Source organism: Miscanthus floridulus, chromosome 3 (genome assembly GCF_019320115.1).
Source record: "Miscanthus floridulus cultivar M001 chromosome 3, ASM1932011v1, whole genome shotgun sequence".
Taxonomy (NCBI): domain Eukaryota; kingdom Viridiplantae; phylum Streptophyta; class Magnoliopsida; order Poales; family Poaceae; genus Miscanthus; species Miscanthus floridulus.
The window spans coordinates 114,267,045-114,287,094 of NC_089582.1; the positions used below are offsets into that span (position 1 = coordinate 114,267,045).

General features: G+C 49.3%; 1 protein-coding gene across 3 annotated transcripts; it reads right to left on the minus strand.

Moving 5' to 3' along the window:
* Positions 1 to 3,259: 3,259 nt before the first annotated feature.
* LOC136546564 (probable auxin efflux carrier component 5b) lies at positions 3,260 to 6,492 on the minus strand. 3 transcript variants are annotated; one of them, XM_066538539.1, is made up of 4 exons: positions 5,691 to 6,492; positions 4,026 to 4,111; positions 3,692 to 3,926; positions 3,260 to 3,614 (listed from the first exon to the last, which is right to left on the minus strand). In XM_066538539.1, the coding sequence occupies exons 1-4, from the start codon at positions 6,398 to 6,400 to the stop codon at positions 3,539 to 3,541; spliced, it is 1,107 nt and encodes a 368-aa protein (XP_066394636.1). In that variant the 5' UTR covers positions 6,401 to 6,492; the 3' UTR covers positions 3,260 to 3,538. The 3 variants fall into 3 exon arrangements, with proteins under 3 accessions (XP_066394636.1, XP_066394635.1, XP_066394637.1); XM_066538538.1 differs by having other exon boundaries at positions 4,026 to 4,114; XM_066538540.1 differs by lacking the exon at positions 4,026 to 4,111.
* Between the last annotated feature and the right edge of the window lie 13,558 nt (positions 6,493 to 20,050).

Here is a 20,050-nt window from a genome sequence, read left to right on the forward strand (position 1 = left end):
CAACATCGTTGGTGGCACAGGATCCTCAGGCCGACGGGTGGGCTGCTCAATGACCTAGAGTTGCTTCTCGTCAGTGCAGAGGAACCACCGACGTTCGTGCTGATCGAGCACGATGCAAATTAGCGACGGGTGATGTTGGAGGAGATGAAGGCGATCGAGGAAAATGAGACTTGGGGGCTCATCAATCCACCTCCAAGATGTTGTCCGGTCGGCCTAAAGTGGGTGTACAAGGTCAAGCGGGACGAGCGTGGAGCCATTATCAAGCACAAGGCGTGCCTCGTCGCCCAAGTCTTTGTCTAGCGTGAGGGCATCGACTTCGAGGAAGTCTTTGCGCTGGTAGCGTACATGGAGTCTATCTGACTATTGCTGCCTTTAGCAGTAGTGAAGGACTGGCGCGTCCATCACCTAAACATAAAATTGACCTTCCTCAACGGTGAGCTAGCGAAGATGGTCTTTGTTAGGCAACCTCTGGGTTTTGTCGTCAAGGGAGCAGAGCATAAGGTGCTCCGACTGCGTAAGGCGCCCTACGAGCTATGGTAGGCTCCGTGAGCGTGGAACATCAAGCTTGACGCCCCGCTGGATGAGCTTGGGTTCTCACGGTGCATGACCGAGCACGCGCTCTACACACAGTGACGGGAGAAGGAGGAGCTTGTCATGGGCGTGTATGTGGACGACTTGATCATCATCGGTGCCCGTGCGGAGGATATCGATAGCTTCAAGTGCGAGATGGTGGCTCATTTTTTAATAGGCAATCTCGACGTGCTCTCCTACTACCTCGGTATCGAGGTGAGATAGGGGAAGGAGACGCTCATGCTTGGTCAGAGCGCGTACACCTCAAAGCTGTTGGAGCGGAGCGGCAAGGCTGAGTGTAAGCCGTGCGTGACTTCGATGGAGGAGCGACTGAAGCTGATGAAGGCCAGTACCACGGTGAAGGTAGATGTAACACTCTACCGGAGCATCATCGGTGGTCTAAGCTACCTAGTACACACGAGGTCGGACATTGCGTTCACCGTGGGCTACATCAGCCGCTTCATGGAGGATCCCTGAGAGGATCATTGGGCCGCGGTGAAACGGCTGCTGCGCTACGTTAAGGGGATGGTGGATCAGGGGATTGTCTTCCCCAAGACCAGCGGAAATGGGCTGTAGCTCACTATGTTCTACGATGCAGACATGGCAGGGGACATCGACAGACGGCAAAGCACCTCTGGCGTGCTCGTCTTCCTTGGGTCGGCTCTAATCTCATGGTTGTCGCTGAAACAGAAGGTGGTGGAGCTATCCACGTGCGAGGCAGAGTACGTGGCGACGGCCACAGCAGCGTGCCAAGCTATGTGGCTGCTTCGGCTGCTGGACGAGCTGACCGGTGTGGAAGCTCACCCACCAGCACTGATGGTGGATAACCAGCCCGCCATTGCCCTCGCGAAGAATCTAGTTCTCCACGACCAGAGCAAGCACATCGACATCAAGTTTCACCTCCTCAGGGACTATGTCGATGGAGGGCAGATCGTCATCGAGTTCATCGAAACTGATCGGCAACTCGCGGACGTTCTCACCAAGCCACTCGGCCGTCTTCGGTTCATGGAGCTGAAGAAGATGTCGATGGAGGGCAGATCGTCATCGAGTTCGTCGAAACTGGTCAGCAACTCACGGACGTTCTCACCAAGCCACTCGGCCGTCTTCTGTTCATGGAGCTGAAGAAGATGATCGGCATGGTGGAGGTTCTAGGGTTAGCAGCAGGATTAGGGGAAGAGTTGTAAAGTAATCTGCTGCTCTCCCATCTCTGTATGCACGGCAGGGGCAGACACCGAAAGGACTCCCCTGCTACTGCACTGTAGCCGCGGAAGGGGCAGGTGCCGAAAGGCTCTCCTGTCGTACTGAAGCCATAGCAGGGGCAGACGCCAAAGTCAGTCCTACTGTCACATCGAGTACTGTAGCAGCATGACAGCCTAGCATGTCTGTGTAATATGATTAGATGTGTAGAGTTAAATGTAATTCAGTAAAGTGAGCGAGTTTAGTTTTACCATCTCCTCTACAGAGTTTTAGTCAACGCTGATGTTTATGTTGTGTGTGTGCTTTGATCTTTCTTTCTTTTCTACCTCTAGTTATAGTGTGTGTGCGAGAATGTTAGTAACCAATCGGCCCATTCATGCGGACATCCCGGGCCCAACAATCCACTCTATCTTGAACCGGGAATATATTCGGGAACTGGATGAGAGTGGCTACGACAGAGATTGGTTGCCGGACATGGTTCAACATGCCCTTGAGCTGTCAGATCAATTTCCTTGCCGTGGGACTGTTGATGACACCCACACCCACCATAATGGCGCGTTACGTCCACTCCCCGCTCCCCACCGCGAACATGCGTCCTGTGGGCACGCTGGACCGATAAACCATGTACTGATTTAGTATAAGAAAAAAATATTATTTATTAACTAAAAACAATATGATTTATAAGCCAAACAATTCTAAATAAACAGGGCCACGGTGAGTGGATGCTTTGCTCAAAATACCGTGCCATGGCCACCCATTTGGCCTGTTCGCTGGTTGGTTTCTGGGCTGATTTGGGCTGGCTGATGTTGATTTATTATGAGAGAAAAACACTATTGACTGGTTAGTTTGGGCTGACTAAACCAACAAGCGAACGGACTGATTGTTAGAGCTCCGATCCTTCATCCTCCCATGAACGTACGTACACTTGGGCTGAAGGGATATGCCCCTGCGTGTTTTGTTTCTTTCTGGTTTCTTCATGGAAGAAATGGGGACTGGGTGTGTAGATGCGTGCTGCTAAACATCGGCTGTTCCTGTTCGGGCCCGGCCTGATCCATCGATGATGGAGCCTGCCTCTCTACTTCTGTAGTACTGAGAACTGCTCATTCGTCGGCAGAATTTTCGCACCTAGTTTCGATCCTCTAGGGTGAGCCTTAGTCTTCAGATGCTACCTGTCTATCACTCTATCAGGATTCAGGTAGAGAAACGAGGCATGTGGTTCTGCTTCCACTCTCACCTGACTGGTCAGTACTTCTTAGCGCGTGTTTAGTTTCAGAAAGTTGGAATTTGGAGCTATTATAACACTTTTGTTTTTATTTAGCAATTAGTGTTTAATCATGGACTAATTAGGCTCAAAACGTTCGTCTCGTAATTTCCCACTAAACTGTGCAATTAGTTTTTTTCGTCTACATTTAATGCTCCATGCACGGGCCGCAAACATTCGATGTGATAGGTACTATAGCACTTTTTGAGAATTTAGGGTGGAACTAAACAAGGGCTTAACTATTCAGAAATATATAGAAATCTTTTCTGCAGTGCTCAGAAATCACTAGTGCTGCTCTCATGGAATCAGGCACAGTGGTCATTAATTATTTGTTACAGAAGAGCAAACACACAAGCTTGATGATTGGCAGCTAATCTAATTGCTTGCTGACGACAAGGGGCACATCAGTACATCACTGAAAAAAGAAAGGTAACGCTACTTGCTACATGACTTTTTTAAAAAAAATTACAAAGTATAACGAAGACGCTCACAATACGCACGCATACTTAATTAACACCGTATCAATCCTAGAACAATGTAGTAGACGATGAGCACGGGCAATGACGCCAGCGTCCCGAAGATGACCCTGCAAGATTTTCAGCACGGGAGTGCTGTCTCAGTTGCGGATGAGGCAAAAAAAAAAGAAAGAAAGAAACTACTCACGCTGTGCTCAGCACGTCCGCGTGCAGGCCGTACTCCCTGGCGAACACGAACGTGGTGATGGACTGGGGAAGCGCGGCCTGCATGACGGCGAGGCGCAGGACGTCGCCGCGGAGGCCGAGAGCCACGGCCCCGGCGGCAGTAGCAGCCGGCCCGGCCACGAACCGTAGCGCCATGCCGAGCACCGTCGGCCCGGCGCCGCAGACGATGATCTTCTCTTGCAGCGCCATGAACAGCCCTGCCACCACGTACAGGATCGGACCATCAATTCAATATGTGGACTCAGTGTTGTTGTACCGTGTTCTTATATATGACGCGGTCGCTATTAGTTCCGTACCCATGCTAAACATGGCGAGGCCAACGCCGGTCTTGGACATGACGAGCACGGAGCCCTCGATGATGCTCGGCGTCTCGATGTGCCACCTGCTGCGTCGATCGAGCACCGATCAACAACACGTACAGACGAAACCAAAACGTTTGTTGCTGCTCAAGTGCAGCGTTGTGGAAACTCTGAATTGGGTGCCCAAGTGCGCTCATGCACGGAAAAATGTTTGACGAATGCAAAATTTATGTCTCAAGTGGCACTGTGGCAGCTAGCAACATCGCTAACAAGTTCCGTGCGTGGGCGCTGCACTGAGGGGGGCAGCACGCCTCTAGCTAGCCCTCTAGTGGCGTGTGGCTGTAACGCATTACGGGAAAAATTACAGCCCGGCGGCGCGCACAGGGAGACAGAGGCTAGTGCCGTTCCTGAAGAGAAACGAAGCAACGGAAAAGAACGGCCGGAATTAGCCGAGCTTACACCTTTTTCAGTTTTTCAGCAACTGCTTGTTTGCACCAGACATTCCACCAACTTTATGCCAAAGTGGCTCCCTATTCTAATACATGCATGAATGGACTATATCATTTAGAGTAATATGCTTTAGATATTTTTCACTGATTGTTTCAATGTATGCTTAAGTTAAATAGTAAGGCGGGTGCTCAATCAAATCGATGTGCTTTAACTCCAAATTGATTTGTTTTTGTAATGTTGTTCCACTAACAAGAAGGAATTTGTTCCATTTTGCCCGGTTTTATTGGTGGTGTGGCATCCACTACACTACACTACACAGCGAATATCATTCGCTGTTTTTTGGGGGGTCAAATTTCAACCCTGTTTGGAGTGGAGTAGCTATTTTATGACCTTTTATTCACCCATGCAAACTCTACTACATATAGGTATATAGTTATCTACTTCCTCCGTTCATAAAAGAATACAACTCTAGCATAGTACTAAATTAAAGTATCTCGAGTTTGATTAACTATAAATAAAAATATCAATATTTAAAATATCAAATAAGTATCATTAGATTTGTCATAAAATATATTTTTATACCATACTTATTTGATGTCATAAACATTAATATTTTTACTGTATATTTGTTTAAACTTTAGCTAGACACATTAAAAATACACCTAGAATTAAGCTAGTACAAGCTAATGCACTGTGCGGGCACTGTGCTACAGTGAGTTGCGATATGAGATCTTCGCGAGTTGCAAGTAAAGCTGGGCCTCGTCTAGAGTGAGGTTAGGAATCCGTATTTGATACTGTAGTATTTTCGTTTGTATTTAATAATTATTGTCTAATTATGATCTAACTAGGCTCAAAAGATGCGTCTCGTAATTTACAATCAAACTATGTAATTAGTCATTTTTTTATCTACATTTGATACTCTATGCATGTGTCCAAAGATTTAATATGATGGAGAGAAAGTGAAAAAACTTACAATCTAAACAAGGCCCTAGTCGTCCAATAGATCTCTACAAATTTTAAGTCGATTTTGTTCCTACAAATTTGAAAGAACAAAAAAGTGTCTTCGACATCCACCACAAATGAACTCGGGGAGCCTAGATTTCAATGGAAATGGCAGGAAGTTCTTTTAGAGCAGTGAGCAATCTCATGCACACGTTTACATCAAAACGCAAATGGTGCATGGAAAGGCGTGCCTGCGTAAATGACGCGAACCTGTTGGTGACGCAAGCCCACGAGACGCCAAGAATGCCAGCGTAGATGTTCGGGTTCCTCGCCACCTTCGTCCAGACCGCTCCGACCAGCGGCCAGAACGACGACTGAACCGCCGTCTCGCCACCCACGCCGCCGCCGCTTTCGTCAACGCCACCTGCAGCTTCCTCCGCAACGGCCAGCTTGCCGGCGCCCCCGGCGGCGCGCCTGGCCTCGAACGCGAGCAGCAAAGCCGGGAAGTAGACAATGAACTGCACCACGGAGAGCTGCACGATGAGATCGCGCGCCCACTTGCCGTACATGGCGTCCAGGAGCGGCACGCCCACGACGAGCGTGTTGTTGAGCGTGGCAAGCGAGAACCCCGTGATGCACCACGACAAGGCCCTGTCCTTGCCCTTGCCGCCTCCGCCGCCACGGCGCGCGGCTGCGGCTGCGGCTGCGGTGGCCCAAGCAGCGAGAGCGAGCGCCACGGCGAGCTTGGACAGCGCGTCAGCGGCGAGGACCCGGTAGCTGAGCGCGAAGGGGTCGATGCGCGCGGCGAAATCGAAGGCGAAGAAGGGCACGGCGAAGTAGGTCACGAGGCGGTTTATGGCGTCGCACTGGTCCGGCGTGAACAGCTTCCACCACCGCACCGAGCCGTAGCCGAGCCCCAGCGCGAAGTAGAGCGGCGCCATGGCCGCCACCACCTTGTACACGTCGCCCCACCCTATCATCGTCTCCACGACTCCACCTACTACCCGGGTTCCCCCTCGCCGGTGCTGGAATATCTCGGCCGCCTCACAGGCAGCTTACACAAGTGAGCTGCAGTCTGTTTGTGGGCGTCAGGGGCCGCCGTTCGCTTGTGTTTATATACAGGAGACAGGAGAGGGAGTAAGGATGGCAACGGGGATGTTACCGTCGGGTATGGTCGGAACGTTCTTTTCCCCGCCACGGAGAATTCATCCCGTCCCCGTTAACTGTCTTGGGTATAGATTCTTGTCCATCCCCGTACCCGTCGGTCCCCGTACCCGTCGGGCATCAGTCGGGTAATATCCGATGGGTACTGCATACTCGATAAACAAGGACACTTGGGGTCGCAGCTTTGCAATCGGAGACGTTTCTTCTTCACCCGGGTATAAGTGTCGAAGTCTCGGAGATATCGAGGAGAAGGAGCGAGGTTGCGAGGAGGAAGAGCAAAGGTGGCAGAGAGACTGAACTGAGGAAGCGAGGGGCACGAGCGCTCGTGAGGCAGGCGTGCTTGTGCTGCTGACGGAGATGGTGAGGAAAAATTGAACTAGGGTTCCTAGAACACACAAACTATATATATATATGATTGTTCAGATTTGGGCCAAAATAGCTATGTTGAGCTTCTTTGGGTCTAATACTCGCATGACAGCTCAAATAGTCGGGTTCCCCAATAGGTAACGGGGACGGATAAATAGGGCACGTTTCTGTATCCGCTATACCCGTCGGGGATGGATTCTTGTCCATTTAAATGTCCATGAGTAAAGATATTGTCTCATCCCCGTTTCTAATGGATCGAATAACCATCGGGTATCAGCTATCGGGGGCGTTGCCATCTTTATGAGGGAGAGGTGGTGAGATGGAGGAAATGGAATGGTCAGACAACCGTCCGAGCAACGCAGCTGCTTCTACTGCCTAGGGATCAAGCACACTGTAGCCCAAACATGCGCGCATTAGGGCGCCTGGTGCGGCTGCTCTGCGTGGGCTTATTGTCGCTCTGTGTCTTGCGTGCCGGATGGCGGGATGGGCTGCACTATCTGAGCCTTCAGGTTCTTCAGTTGCTCCCAATGCGTCCCACCATCAGCAGCATGTGTATCCCCTCAAAAAAAAAAAAGCAGATGTGTAAAAATATGGCACTGGTATATACAGGGCGTGATTGGTTTAGTGCATAGGGTCTGACCTGGTTGGGTGGATCGGCCAGGCTGAGCACACCCAGGTTCTGCGAATGCAATATGTGAAAGCATCGTTATGTTTCGTGGGTGTCACAAGCTGACCAGGTTCTTTCGAGATTGATTGGACGACTGCACAAAATAGTTGATACTACTCAGTTCCAAATTATAAGTTGTTTTGATTTTTTTTGTATATATATTTTATTATCCATATAGTATATGCTCATGTGGTAACAATACCACCTGCTAAGCAAGAACTGTGAATGAAGGGAGCAGAGCATAGGAAGGTGATGGGAACGGTCACATGGACCACGGCAAGCCCAGCTCGGCAGGAACCGATGGAATCCGCGTTCCACTAAAGCCTGGCCCGAAGGCTCCTTTTGCATGAGTTTGGGCCGGCTTCAAGAAGCATACGACCATCCAAACACAGGTATTTATAGACGGACGGGGCGTCCGGACGTCCGCGCCTATAGCCGTTTTCCACGTCGTTTTTGCACCGTTTTGCGTGCCACATGGGCTCGTGTTGCCCCGAACGTCACTAGCATCGAGAAGAGGGGGAGGGGACGGCGGATGCTAGCTGACGACGACGGGAGGAGGAGACACCGAGGCGAGGCAGCAAAAAACGAGGATAAAGATGCAACACCCGATCTATTTTTTGAAACATCAAGATGCAACATTTGCAACATATGTCTAAAGGCAGATGAAACATTTGAAATATGCATCTGAAACACTTGCAAAAAGCACATGAAAAATACTTGAAAAACATTGTAAAACATACGCAACATTACACTGGTAACATATGTGTGAAACATATGAAACATCCAAATAAACACACTTGCAATATACGTCTGGAAAAAACAGATGAAACATTGGGAATAGAAGTTTGCAACATACGTGTACAACCATTACAACATATGCAACATCCCGATCCACTTTTGCAATATCCATATGAAAACACTTGCAACATACCTCTGAAACACTTGAAACATGTGCTTTCAACGTAATATCTCCTTGTTGTTTGGGAGAATGGAGGCACATCGGCATGTGTTCACCGAAGGCAGCGGCCCGGGACGAGGAGCGAAGAAGATGGCGCCCACATTAAGTTCAAGGAAGCGACGGATTAATCTCGGAAGAAGGGCAGCCGACGGTCCTTGGCTCCCACCCCGAGTTCAAGGAGCCGGCGGTCTGATGGTCCGGGGCGCGGGGGAGCAAGCGTGGTGGCACGACAGGTGGGTAGGGAGGGCGGCACGATGCTGGGTTGGTGCAGGAGGAGGCGGTGGGGGCGCGCGGCGGCGCTGGTGGACGACGAGGCGCTACGAGCTGCGCGCGGGGTGCGACTGCATCGTTGGGGAAGGAAAAGGGCCGCAAGGTAGGAAAACTGATTCTTTTTTTTTTTAGAAACTCCTAGGCAGACAGGAAGAGAGTGTTAGGCCAGCATGTGGCCCATCGACGGAGCGCCCGGAGCGGACGAACAACTGCTTCTAGAATTACCGATTTATAAAAGATTCTGTGCATGAACATACATCCAACCAATCACGTCCATAGCGTCCGTGCGCATTGCCGCTTTGGGTACCACATCCCGGTTACTTACAAATACTTACTGTTTTCTGGACAAGCTTATATTCACTTTTTCAAAAAAAAAAGCTTCATCGTGAATTGTTGGATTTTTAAGGCTATTTCCCGTGCTAGCTTTTATTGCACTTATGTAAAAATGTCGTGTAGGTGAAATACAAATTTTTTTCATGCAGCCTGTACGGAGAGGAAGCGCAGGAATAGATTAGGGAAACTTGATAATAGTGCTGGGGGGTTGGGTGGAAGATGAAGTAGAGAAGCAGGTGTTTATCACTAACTACTTTCTGCAACTTTTCAGGTCCAGTGCACAGGGTGATGTGCAGCAATTGTTACACGCCGTCCAACCCTGTGTCACTGAGGAGATGAATGCGAAGTTGTTAGCTGAATCCACCTCTGGTGAGATTAACATTGCACTGGATAATATTGGTGATCTGAAAGCGCCGGGGCCTGACGGCATGCCTGCGGTGTTTTACAAGAAATTTTGGGAGTTAGTAGGAGGACAGATAACTTCAGAGGTGCTGGCCTTCCTGCGTGGTGGACCTATGCCGGAGAAGTGGAATGAAACATTTATTGCACTCATCCCAAAAGTTCAGATGCCGGAAAGAGTTACCGATCTTCGCCCTATAAGTCTCTGTAATGTACTCTACAAGATCGTATTGGGATCTCGAGGACTGCAACTTTCAGATATTTGAAAGATAGAATTTGGCAAAGGATCCAAGGATGGAAGGAGAAGATGTTGTCAAGAGCTGGGAAAGAAATTCTAATTAAAGCTGTAGCACAAGCTATCCCAGCCTTTGCTATGGGATGCTTTGATCTTACTAAAACACTCTGTGACCAGATTAGTGCGATGATTTGTAGATTTTGGTGGAGTCAGCAGGATAATGAACATAAGATGCATTGGCTTAGTTGGGACAAATTGACAAAGCTGAAGGATGAAGGTGGTCTTGGATTTCGTGATATTCACAGCTTCAATATGGCGATGCTCGCTAAACAAGGCTGGAGATTATTGATGAACCCGGACTCGTTATGTGCGATGCTTCTAAAGGCAAAATATTATCCGACTGGAGATGTGCTGGGGGCCAAACCAACTGGGAACATGTCCTATTCTTGGCGCAGTATCTTGTCGGTTGTTGATCTTCTCAAAAAGGGCTTAATATGGAGAGTTGGGGATGGGTCTAAGATTAATATTTGGGATGATGCCTGGCTACCAAGAGAGCACTTGCGCAGGCCTTTTACACCGAAGGGGGCCACCCTTTTATCTCGAGTTAATGAATTGTTGAATCCATATACAGGTTCATGGGATGAAATGTTGGTACGCAACATCTTTTGGGAAGAAGATGCAGATATCATTCTCAGCATCCCAGTCCATGAAGTAATGGATGATTTGGCGGCCTGGCATTACGACCAAAATGGCCTGTTCACGGTGAAGTCGGCATACAAAGTCTGTGTAGAAGAGAAGAGACGGGCCAGGGATAGTGGTGGGAGTTCATCCACTACAGCTGGGGGTGCAGGGACAGATCGGCTTTGGACGCGGTTGTGGACAGATCGGCTTTGTCCGCGTAAAATGCTGCACTTTCTTTGGCGCCTTGGACATAACAGCTTGGCATTAAGAGTGAATCTTAAACGCAGAGGAATGAAGTTAGATACGGTGTGCATCCTGTGTGGGCGCCTGGATGAAGATGGTGGCCACTTGTTTTTTAAATGCAAGAATGTTCGCAAGCTATGGAGAGATTTGCAACTGGAACACATCAGAGTTCAGTTGGAACAGGCTGTTTCAGCTAAACAAGTTCTGGAAAGCATTCAGGAAGATGTCCAAAGCAGAGTTGTTACCTTGCTATATGTATGGTGGTCTGAGAGATGCTGTATTCGTGAAGGAGATACGCCTAGAGGTAGCACGCAGATGGTCCAGTACATTCGCTCCTATGCTGAAGAGTTTTCAGTTCTGAAAAACGGCAAAAGCCTGAACTAGTACAAGCTGTGCCGAAACCAAGATGGTGCTGACCTCCGAATGGGAGTGGTGAAATTGAACTGCGATGGTGCCTTCAGTCAGTCAAGTCATAGCGGCGGCTGGGGCTTTATATTGCGGGATCATGAAGGAAATGTAATCAGCTCGGGTTTTGGAATCGGCTGGACAGCTGCTCTCCCTCGCATGTTACTGTAGCCGACAACTAGGGCCAGCCAGCCGCAGCAGCGGAAACCCAGCAGCCGAACAAGAAAGTGCAGCTGATCTGGGCATTCAGAATATAATCCTGGAACCTGATGCAGCAGCGGTCGTCAATGCGGTGTTGTCCATGGAGATAGATAGGAGCTCAGCGAGTGGTTTACCTTGAGACTGTTTGGTTGGGTGGCTAACTCCCAACAAGGCTTTACGAAGCCAACTTTTAGTTGTTTAGCTGTCTGTAAAGAGTCTAGGTCCAGCTAAGCCACTTTAGAAGCCTTAGTCAGGCTCTAGAAAAACGAGATGCCATTCCGTTTTCCCGTGGACAGGCTTGGCTAAGCCCTGTGTTCACGTCTCGTCACCGCCGGCGACCGATCCTCCGCGCTCCTCCGCTCGCGCTCCTCCACCCCTCCGCTCTTCCGCTCGGTCCCCCTCGGTGCTCGCCATGAGGCCCCTTGCTCGCTCCTCTCTCCCTCGGTGCTCGCGGCCATGGAGGCCCCAGCCCCGGCGCGAACACGCTCCGGCAGCGGCCATGGAGGCACAGGCAGGCGGCCGTAGCGGTGACGTTCGTGGCCGCGGCCGCCATCTCGATCTCCGTCGGGCAAGTGGGGGCGTGCCCGCACGAGCAAACTCTAGCTCGGCTGCCGCAAGCCGTCCGGCGTTTCCCAGGCAGGGCGAGCAAACTCTAGCTTGGCCGGCGTTTCCGGGGCTGGGGCCTCCATGGCCGCGAGCACCGTGGGGGAGAGGAGCGAGCAAGGGGCCTCATGGCGAGCACCGAGGGGGACCGGGCGGAAGAGCAGAGGAGCGCGGAGGATTGGTCGCGGGCGGTGACAAGACGTGAACACCAGGCTTAGCCAAGCCTAGCCACGGAAAAACGGAATGGCATCTCGTTTTTCTAGAGCCTGGCTAAGGCATCTAAAGGGGCTTAGCTGGGCCTGGCTACGGACTCTTTACAGGCAACCAAACAACTAGAAGTTGGCTTACTGAAGTCTGGTTGGAAGTTAGTCACCCAACCATACAGCCCCATATTGCATGTGTTCAGACCAGGTCTATCCCTGGCTGTTGTATTACAGATCAAGCACATTTAGTTTGCTACAGCAGCTTCCTCGCAAAAACTTAAAGAAAGAAAGAATTTGCTATGGCAGCTAACGAAGATGTCAAACAGAGGAAGGTTAATTGAAAATCATGCAAGAAGTATGAGCCATAACATTTGCTGCACTTAGTGTGGTAGTCAATTGATTGAAGATTCACAAGCTGTTGTTGCTATTCTTCTTCGCAAGTTACTTCCTTTTTGTTTACCCTTGAATACTGAGTTACTTCCATTGTTACCTCGGTTCTTATATTTTTTATCAAGTATGCAAGTGAGAATAAAGCAGGCCGCATCATTTGTGTTTGGCCATGCATTCAGCAAACTGCACTTTACTGCTGTTTCCTCGTTCTGGATTTCTTACAATACATGCCCTATGCCCTGTTTCATCCTTTGCCCTGTTTCATCCTTTGACTTACGGATGCAGTCAGGTTAATGAAGTTTCATCCCCGGCACGCCTCAAAGTGGTAACTTTATCGATTCAGAAAAGAGATGACTATACCACAACAAACCAGACAACCAAACACAAAGCTAGCTAGGCATAGACAGTACAGACAACCAAACAACCAGAGATTGACTGGGTGGTAGCCGGCTAAGGCTGCCCCGGCTAGAATTCTAGCCAGGCTACAAGTTAGATAGAAAACCAAATAGACCCTAAAAGACCTTTCTTGTAATTTTGCTTTTAAGAAAGTAGCTCATATACCCACTCTTGTAATTCAGTAGCTCATAGTCTGGCTGCCCATGGGGTCGGTCTAAGTTTAGATATGGTGTCGGTCATCCCTCCTTGTACCCAGGTTTTGGTGGCCAACGATTTGACGCCGGTTATTTCGTAATGGAGAATGCTTCCAGTTTGGGGAAAAAAACAAGACCCACAGTCCACAATTTAATTAATTAATTAATTTTTATAGTTTTATAAGCCTACATATTTAAATGTGGCATGGTATTATAAAATTAGTTGTTTCTACTGGAGTTTCACTCGGTTTTCAACACGTGGGGATGAAACAAAATACTTCCAATGGAGTTTTACTCAGTTTTCAATGCGTTAGAAATGATGCGTGTTAGGCTTCACGTAGATGAAACTCATCTCCGATCTCCTTTTTCCATATAATTTTTATGCCACGTTGTTATTTTTGCTGATTTGTCAAGTGGGAATAATGAAACTTCTATACTGGGGATAACCTTAACATGAAAAGATGACAGCAGTTCTGTATCGCTTTTGCATTACTGAAGAAGAAGAAGAAGAGTACAGATGCCTATACCCATATTATAAAAATAAAATAAGGAAATAGATGCAGCCCACAAATTACTCTCCTGGCATGATAAAATTCTTGTGTGCGATTAGGGCGCCTATGTGTTTCGCAACCGCGAATGTCAAGGCGTGGGCATTCCTCTTTAACGTGATAGTGCCGAAAATCGTTGTCTACTAGGTTCCTTCTAAAATGATAATAGCGTCCAATGCAAGCCCTTCATGTGGCGTTTGGATAGCTAGAGGGTTTGGGATAGAGAAATGTTTTGGGTTATGGTAGGCTGGGTTTGGGTTAGGCATATGACAATCCAAGCCCAATCCATTGTTTGGCTTATGGGTTTGGGTTAGGTGGGTCCCACGAGATTAAAAACACACACACGAGCGGCTTCATCCTTATCCGCTCGCTGCTCCTGCCTCGCCGCAGCGGAAGCAGGCGGAGACGCCACCGTAGGAGCTGTCAGGCTGGCGTCCATTGAGGTCGCGCAGTCCTGCCACAGGCGGAGCTCCATCGGGGTCGCGCGGTCCTCCCACAGGCGGAGCTGGAGGTCCAGTGCGCCGCTACCCCCGACCCCCAAACGATGCGCCTCAGCCGCCATGGACGCGAGCTGTTGCTGCTGGCCACTGGCAAGGCGGAGCGCCAATGTGAGCAGACAATGACACCAGAAGCGAGTAGCGACAATGTGCAATTTCGTCTTGTGCTCGGCAGAGTGGGCAGACACGTTGGTTAAGCCAACCGCTGGTGATGAGCTTGTCTGTTGTCCAAAGCCAATTTTGATAGGCTAGCTCCAGTCAGGTGAGAATTTGCATCTTGGTGGGTGCGCCCGGACGTGTCAGATGAGTTTCTCCACGTCGGAGGTGATAGAGTGCATGAACCTGGTAATAATGCCGATAATAACGAGGCATATTCTTCGTGGTTTGTAAGTTTCCACACAATGGATGGAGTCCGTGATGATTTGGTTGAGTTGCATTGGTTGCAATTTTTTCTAGTTGCACAATTGAACCAATTGGCTTCATGGATACACCGCCATGATATTGAGGTCACCAATATAGGTGAGAATCGACCATCTCCCGAAAGCCAGCAATCTGTGAATGGCTCCTCTCTACTGCACACTGATCCACTCTGATCATGTAGTTTGGGGCTGTTTTGGGCTATTACCATAATACCATGGGCCACGCAATGATGTTGTCGTGGTGCAGGCCTGCATGAAGCATCGGGTCCATACACTTGTCGCGTCATTTTCTTGGGCCGTTATCTTCCTCAAGCGGTACTGAGGCCAAGTAGATTGATATACGTCAGTAGTACCACATTCCGTCTCAAGCAGTATCATATGTGGAATTTTATGATATGGAGAAGGATATATAGAGTGATGGAAGAGAGAAAGAGGTTGTTGTTTCGCGAAACAACCGTCTCATAGGCTAAAGTTTGGGACTATAAGACAACTATGTTACCTTTGTATGAGTTATTATTGTCATGTGACTTACAATTTTACTTTTATTCTATGTATAGATATATAGATTAAGAAATTATGAGTTACTATGAGACAACTTAAAAGACAATCATTGTATATGTTGTTTATTAAATTGTCTTTAAATTACGTAGCACTATATGAGATTGTCTATGAGACAACACCAATGCACTTGCTCAAACAGGCGAGACCACTACAGCGCAGAGCATGTCCTGCATCAACCATTCAACCACTCATGTTCGGTTTGCGAGTGCAGCTTGTTCCATCAGCTCGCCGGTCGTAATGCGGTTCGCGCAAGGGCAAGGCCTCATCACCGCGCGTGTCGTCGTTCTCCACCATGGCCTGATCCAACCTCTTTAGCTAGGGTCCCACGCTCATGTTGTGAATCTGTCCTAGGGGCGACTACCTAACTAAGGCCCTCCACAATGGTGCAATGATGCCAAATTTTTTTTGAGTCCACTGATAATATCAACGATCATAATAGAGATCTCATCATAATACTATAAAAACACAATGTGCTCAAAATCAGTATCATATAGACTTCAATCTTTGCATATATAAATACAAAAAGCTCTAGTTTACCCTAATCTTTGGTGTGTGGCATATCAATTAGTGGTAGGTCAGTAGCAGCAGGTTAACATTGCCACTGAGGGCGGAACACAAAAGATCAAATCAAATTCAACAAACAGGATAGAAGATGGATCCAGTGGGCAAGCACAACATTATTGAATTGGCCACATGTATGTACATGGTTTAAATAAAAGAGAAAGTATAGGAAAGAGGCTAGTAGACCCTAGTATATGTATGGATTACCTTAAAGGCTAATAATACACAACAGATTGAAATAGAGCCCCATGAAAATCAGTGTGATGGATTTCAAAAGGCACCTTGATTTTACTTGGATTAAAAAAATATATACGTGTTCGAAGTACGTCGAATCATTCCGTATCTAACTCAAGTTAGTTGCAGAATACTCGCACCGAGTAGCGACTTGTCGGTTGCCACGGCATTGTCTGCGCTGTCGCGAATTCGGACACCTCGCCAAGGACTGCAGGCAAAGGACTGCTTCGACCTCGGCGGCGGCAGGTGCCAACCGGCCACGGTACTCTGCTCGCGATGACCCTCCGTCCTCCCAGTACGCGCCGCACGGCAGTGTGGAGGGTGCCGCACCGAGGGCTGTGGGGGGCGCCGGTGGGAGACGACAACGATGTCGGCGACGCAAGACTAAGCCGAAGGACATCGGCACGGGTGCGCCTGCCGACCACGCCGACAAGGCACCTACTTCTACCACTGCACTATGCTTTCCCGAGCCAGATCCGCTGGCGCTGGCGCTGCGCGTGAGTGCGGGGCCTCCCGCACTGGTCATCTCTTTCGACCCGATGCTGGAGGAGCACGCCGCCTCGCTCGTCGTGAGCCGTACTCTGAAGGCTGCCTCTCTAGGGATTGAGGAAACGTCTCCGGCGCCGGCTACTCCCTCGCCTCAGTTACCGCTAGTGCAGGAGCTACCACAGCTCACGCCTACTCGGGTGGGACTCGACGTCGAGGATGACGACGCGACGCCCACGCCATGTGAGGCCGCTCGGCGTCTCGCAAGGTTCACCGAGGAGCTGCAGTGCAAGAGAAAGTCGCCATTGATCGCTAGTCCTCCAAGGCAGAAGGCGGCAACAAAGTGCCCCCAGCCAATCAGGAGCAGGCGGATTGCCGTTCAGCCGTTGTCGCATGTACCCACCTCCAAGCGGGGCGAGGTACTACTCATGCAGAGGATGGGCATCGCGCCGCCGCCGACACCAGTTTCTTCCGCGTCCAAGGGAGCATACGACGTCATTTTCACTGGAAACTTGACGTCGAGCCAAGTTGAAGCCCTGGACGAGTTATTTCCAGCGGCCAACACCAGGGTTGGTAGAAAGCTCTTCTCGGACGCCGGAGTAGGACCGCGCAGCCAGCAGCCGAGGCGCCCAGCTTCGCCCTGGACGAGTTATTTCCAGCGGCCAACACCAGGGTTGGTAGAAAGCTCTTCTCGGACGCCGGAGTAGGACTGCGCAGCCAGCAGCCGAGGCGCCCAGCTTCGTAGGTTGCAGCACTACCCTTAGCTCGGTTGTTGACCTTTTTATGTAATATCGAAGCTTTGAATGATTTGCTAGGATGGTCCAGTCTACGGCTGTAAGACCACCGAGGGCGCTCCTATGAAGCGCGTCGTTTGTATGATTAAACTCTTCTTCTTAATTACAATGTTACGTAAATCTTTCGTGTATTCGAGAAAAAAAAAAAGAAAAGTCGATTCGAATTGCTAGGTAAACAGCTACAACTATATAGAACAGTAAAGCAAATGAGTTGATATAGACATTACATCGCGCAACTTGCTTGTCCCCGATGAAGCAGGCGAATCACTAGAGGTGCGTCCCAGAGCACCCGCGCCCGCCTGATGCGTCGACGCTACTGGTTTGTTCAGGCTGGAGTCGCCGCCAAGTGTGATGACTGCTTCACGCCTACGGTACCTGCGAGTCCGCGAGATGCTGATATGATCGCCGCCGGCGCCGGCGCAGGTGCGAACCGCTTAATGAGACGTTGTGGGCTGCTCTAAAGTCTAAGCTTTGGGCAATCATGCTTTTACGGCCCACCACCACCAGTCCACCGCGCAAGAGAGGCCTGTAACGCCCGTCCTCCCGCCTGTTCGACTTGTGCTGATACGATCGTGGATTATTACTGCTGGTTAGTTTGATGTGAAAGAAAAATACTATTTTAACTGAAAATTTATGATCGTTTACGACCCAGCGAACTGGCTGCTCTTGTTGCGAAACGCGGGGGCGTGTCTTTCCGCGCAGGGCCCCCAGCCCCCTCCCAATCGCTGATCTGGCGCGAAAAATCCCCACTGTGTCCGCTTTCCGATCTCCCATCGCCATGGTTGAACGTGGGGCACTAGGCTCACGCCATCCTCGCCTCCGATGCAACGGTCATTCGGGCAAACCGGTGCTCGGAGCTGCATCCTCTCCCTCCCGTACCAGTGTACCACGATGAGACGATTGCGTCGCGCCGTCGCGGGTTGCCGTATACACCCGAGTCCACGCACGCAACACAGGTGTGCGGCACCACCGTCCCAAACGCGCTCAACTTCACGCGTAATATGGCCGCTGTTTACAGAGTTCTTTCTTTCCCTGGAGACACGATCTGATCTCGCATTCGTTCTCGTCTTTCAAGCATATCATTCACGTAGCTGCCAGCATTTGAAATAGACTTCCCTGTGTATGATTCCAGCAATGATCCGTTCACAAATTTAAGCTACCTGATGCCAATGTTTCTTGGCTCTTGAACGCTGCTTGCAGGTGATCAACTGCCAGCTACTGCTACGCTGCTTGACAAGAGTGTTTTTTTTTTTATATTTTGGACCTCCTAGCGTCTGGACGTCTGTTCCGTGAGGACCCCCTAGGCTTCGTTTCGTGTGCACGCGGGTCCCCTCAAGTCGCCTACCCTGCCTCGCACGAATAACCACGCCCGTTTTTTCACCCCCTACGCATGGACCCCACCGCTGCTTCCTGCCCTGACCACACGCGGCCGCTTCATTTCATGGACGCACACGGGAAACCCTGTGGGGCACCTACATATAATTAACATCCAAATCTACTTTGCAACATCAAGATAAAACACTTGGAACATATGTCTGAAACAGATGAAGCATTTGGAATATACACTAGAAACATACGTGTATGTATAGCCATTGCACATATATGCAACATCTAGATCTACTTTTGCAACATCTAGATGAAACACTTACAACATACGTTTAAAACAGATAAAACATTTGGAACATACACTTAAAACACAAGTGTATAGTCATTGCAACATCTCGATCTACTATTGCAACATCGATATAAAACAGTTGCAACATACCTATAAAAAACACCACACTTGAAATATATATTTGCAACCTGCGCTTCTAACGCAACATCTTCTTGCTGCTTCGTTATATAGTATAAAAAGACATATAACACTCCCAGGACCAAAGATATCCATAATCCTGCGTACCTTAGGTTTATGCATCATTGGATCACTATGACTTTGAACTCAAGAGCCGATGTATGAACTGTGTGTGCCGATGAATTTAAGTACTTGTTTGCTATGATCAATAAAATTTGGGTCTCACCAGTTAAGTTTATGATAGAATAGAGGCGAGGAGTCTTACTAGAGTAGGGAGTATAGAATGTGCATCCTTAGACAATAGAATTGCTTCTAGCCTTGGTCTATTGGAAAATGCCATAGTCACATACATACAAGGCAACCGACAATTTTTAGACAATGATCACTTTGTGCAAGCACGCATGTTTACTTGTTTAGGGTTGCCACCGAGATCCCTTTGCCTTGCCCGTGTATGAAACAATGACCAGGAGGCGAGCATGATCGAGCACATGTATCCCAGGAGGAGCAACCCCAACCCCAACCTACTTCGTTCGAGCCAACGTACGCCGCCCATGCTAGATGGAACCCACCAAGATTTCACAAAGCTAGTTTACGTCAAACAGGTTCTAATGAAGCTGGAGGATCGATCTCACTCACCATAGTCATAAGGCGGGGTGGAACTGGTAGTGGGCAGGAATATTAGAGTTCTAGAATGAAGCTACCCTCACAACTACGGTGCACATCGTTCTACACTGACATGTGGTTACTGCGTAGAACTCAGTTGTGACAGATCCTCAGCCTGTTCGGCAGCTCGTATCTGGCTTATAAGCCTTGGCTTATCAGCCAATGAACAATATTTTTCTCTCACACCAAACCAGCCAGCAGTACTTTTAGCCGTGGCTTATAAGCCAATCCAGCCGAAATGAACAGGCTGAGGATCTCACCCATTGAGTTGAGAACATCGACACCAGGAAGGGAAGATACAGTAGACACTGACCACCACATCCGAGACCAAGCAGCATGACAGCAAGAGACTAGTACGTCCTGTTCG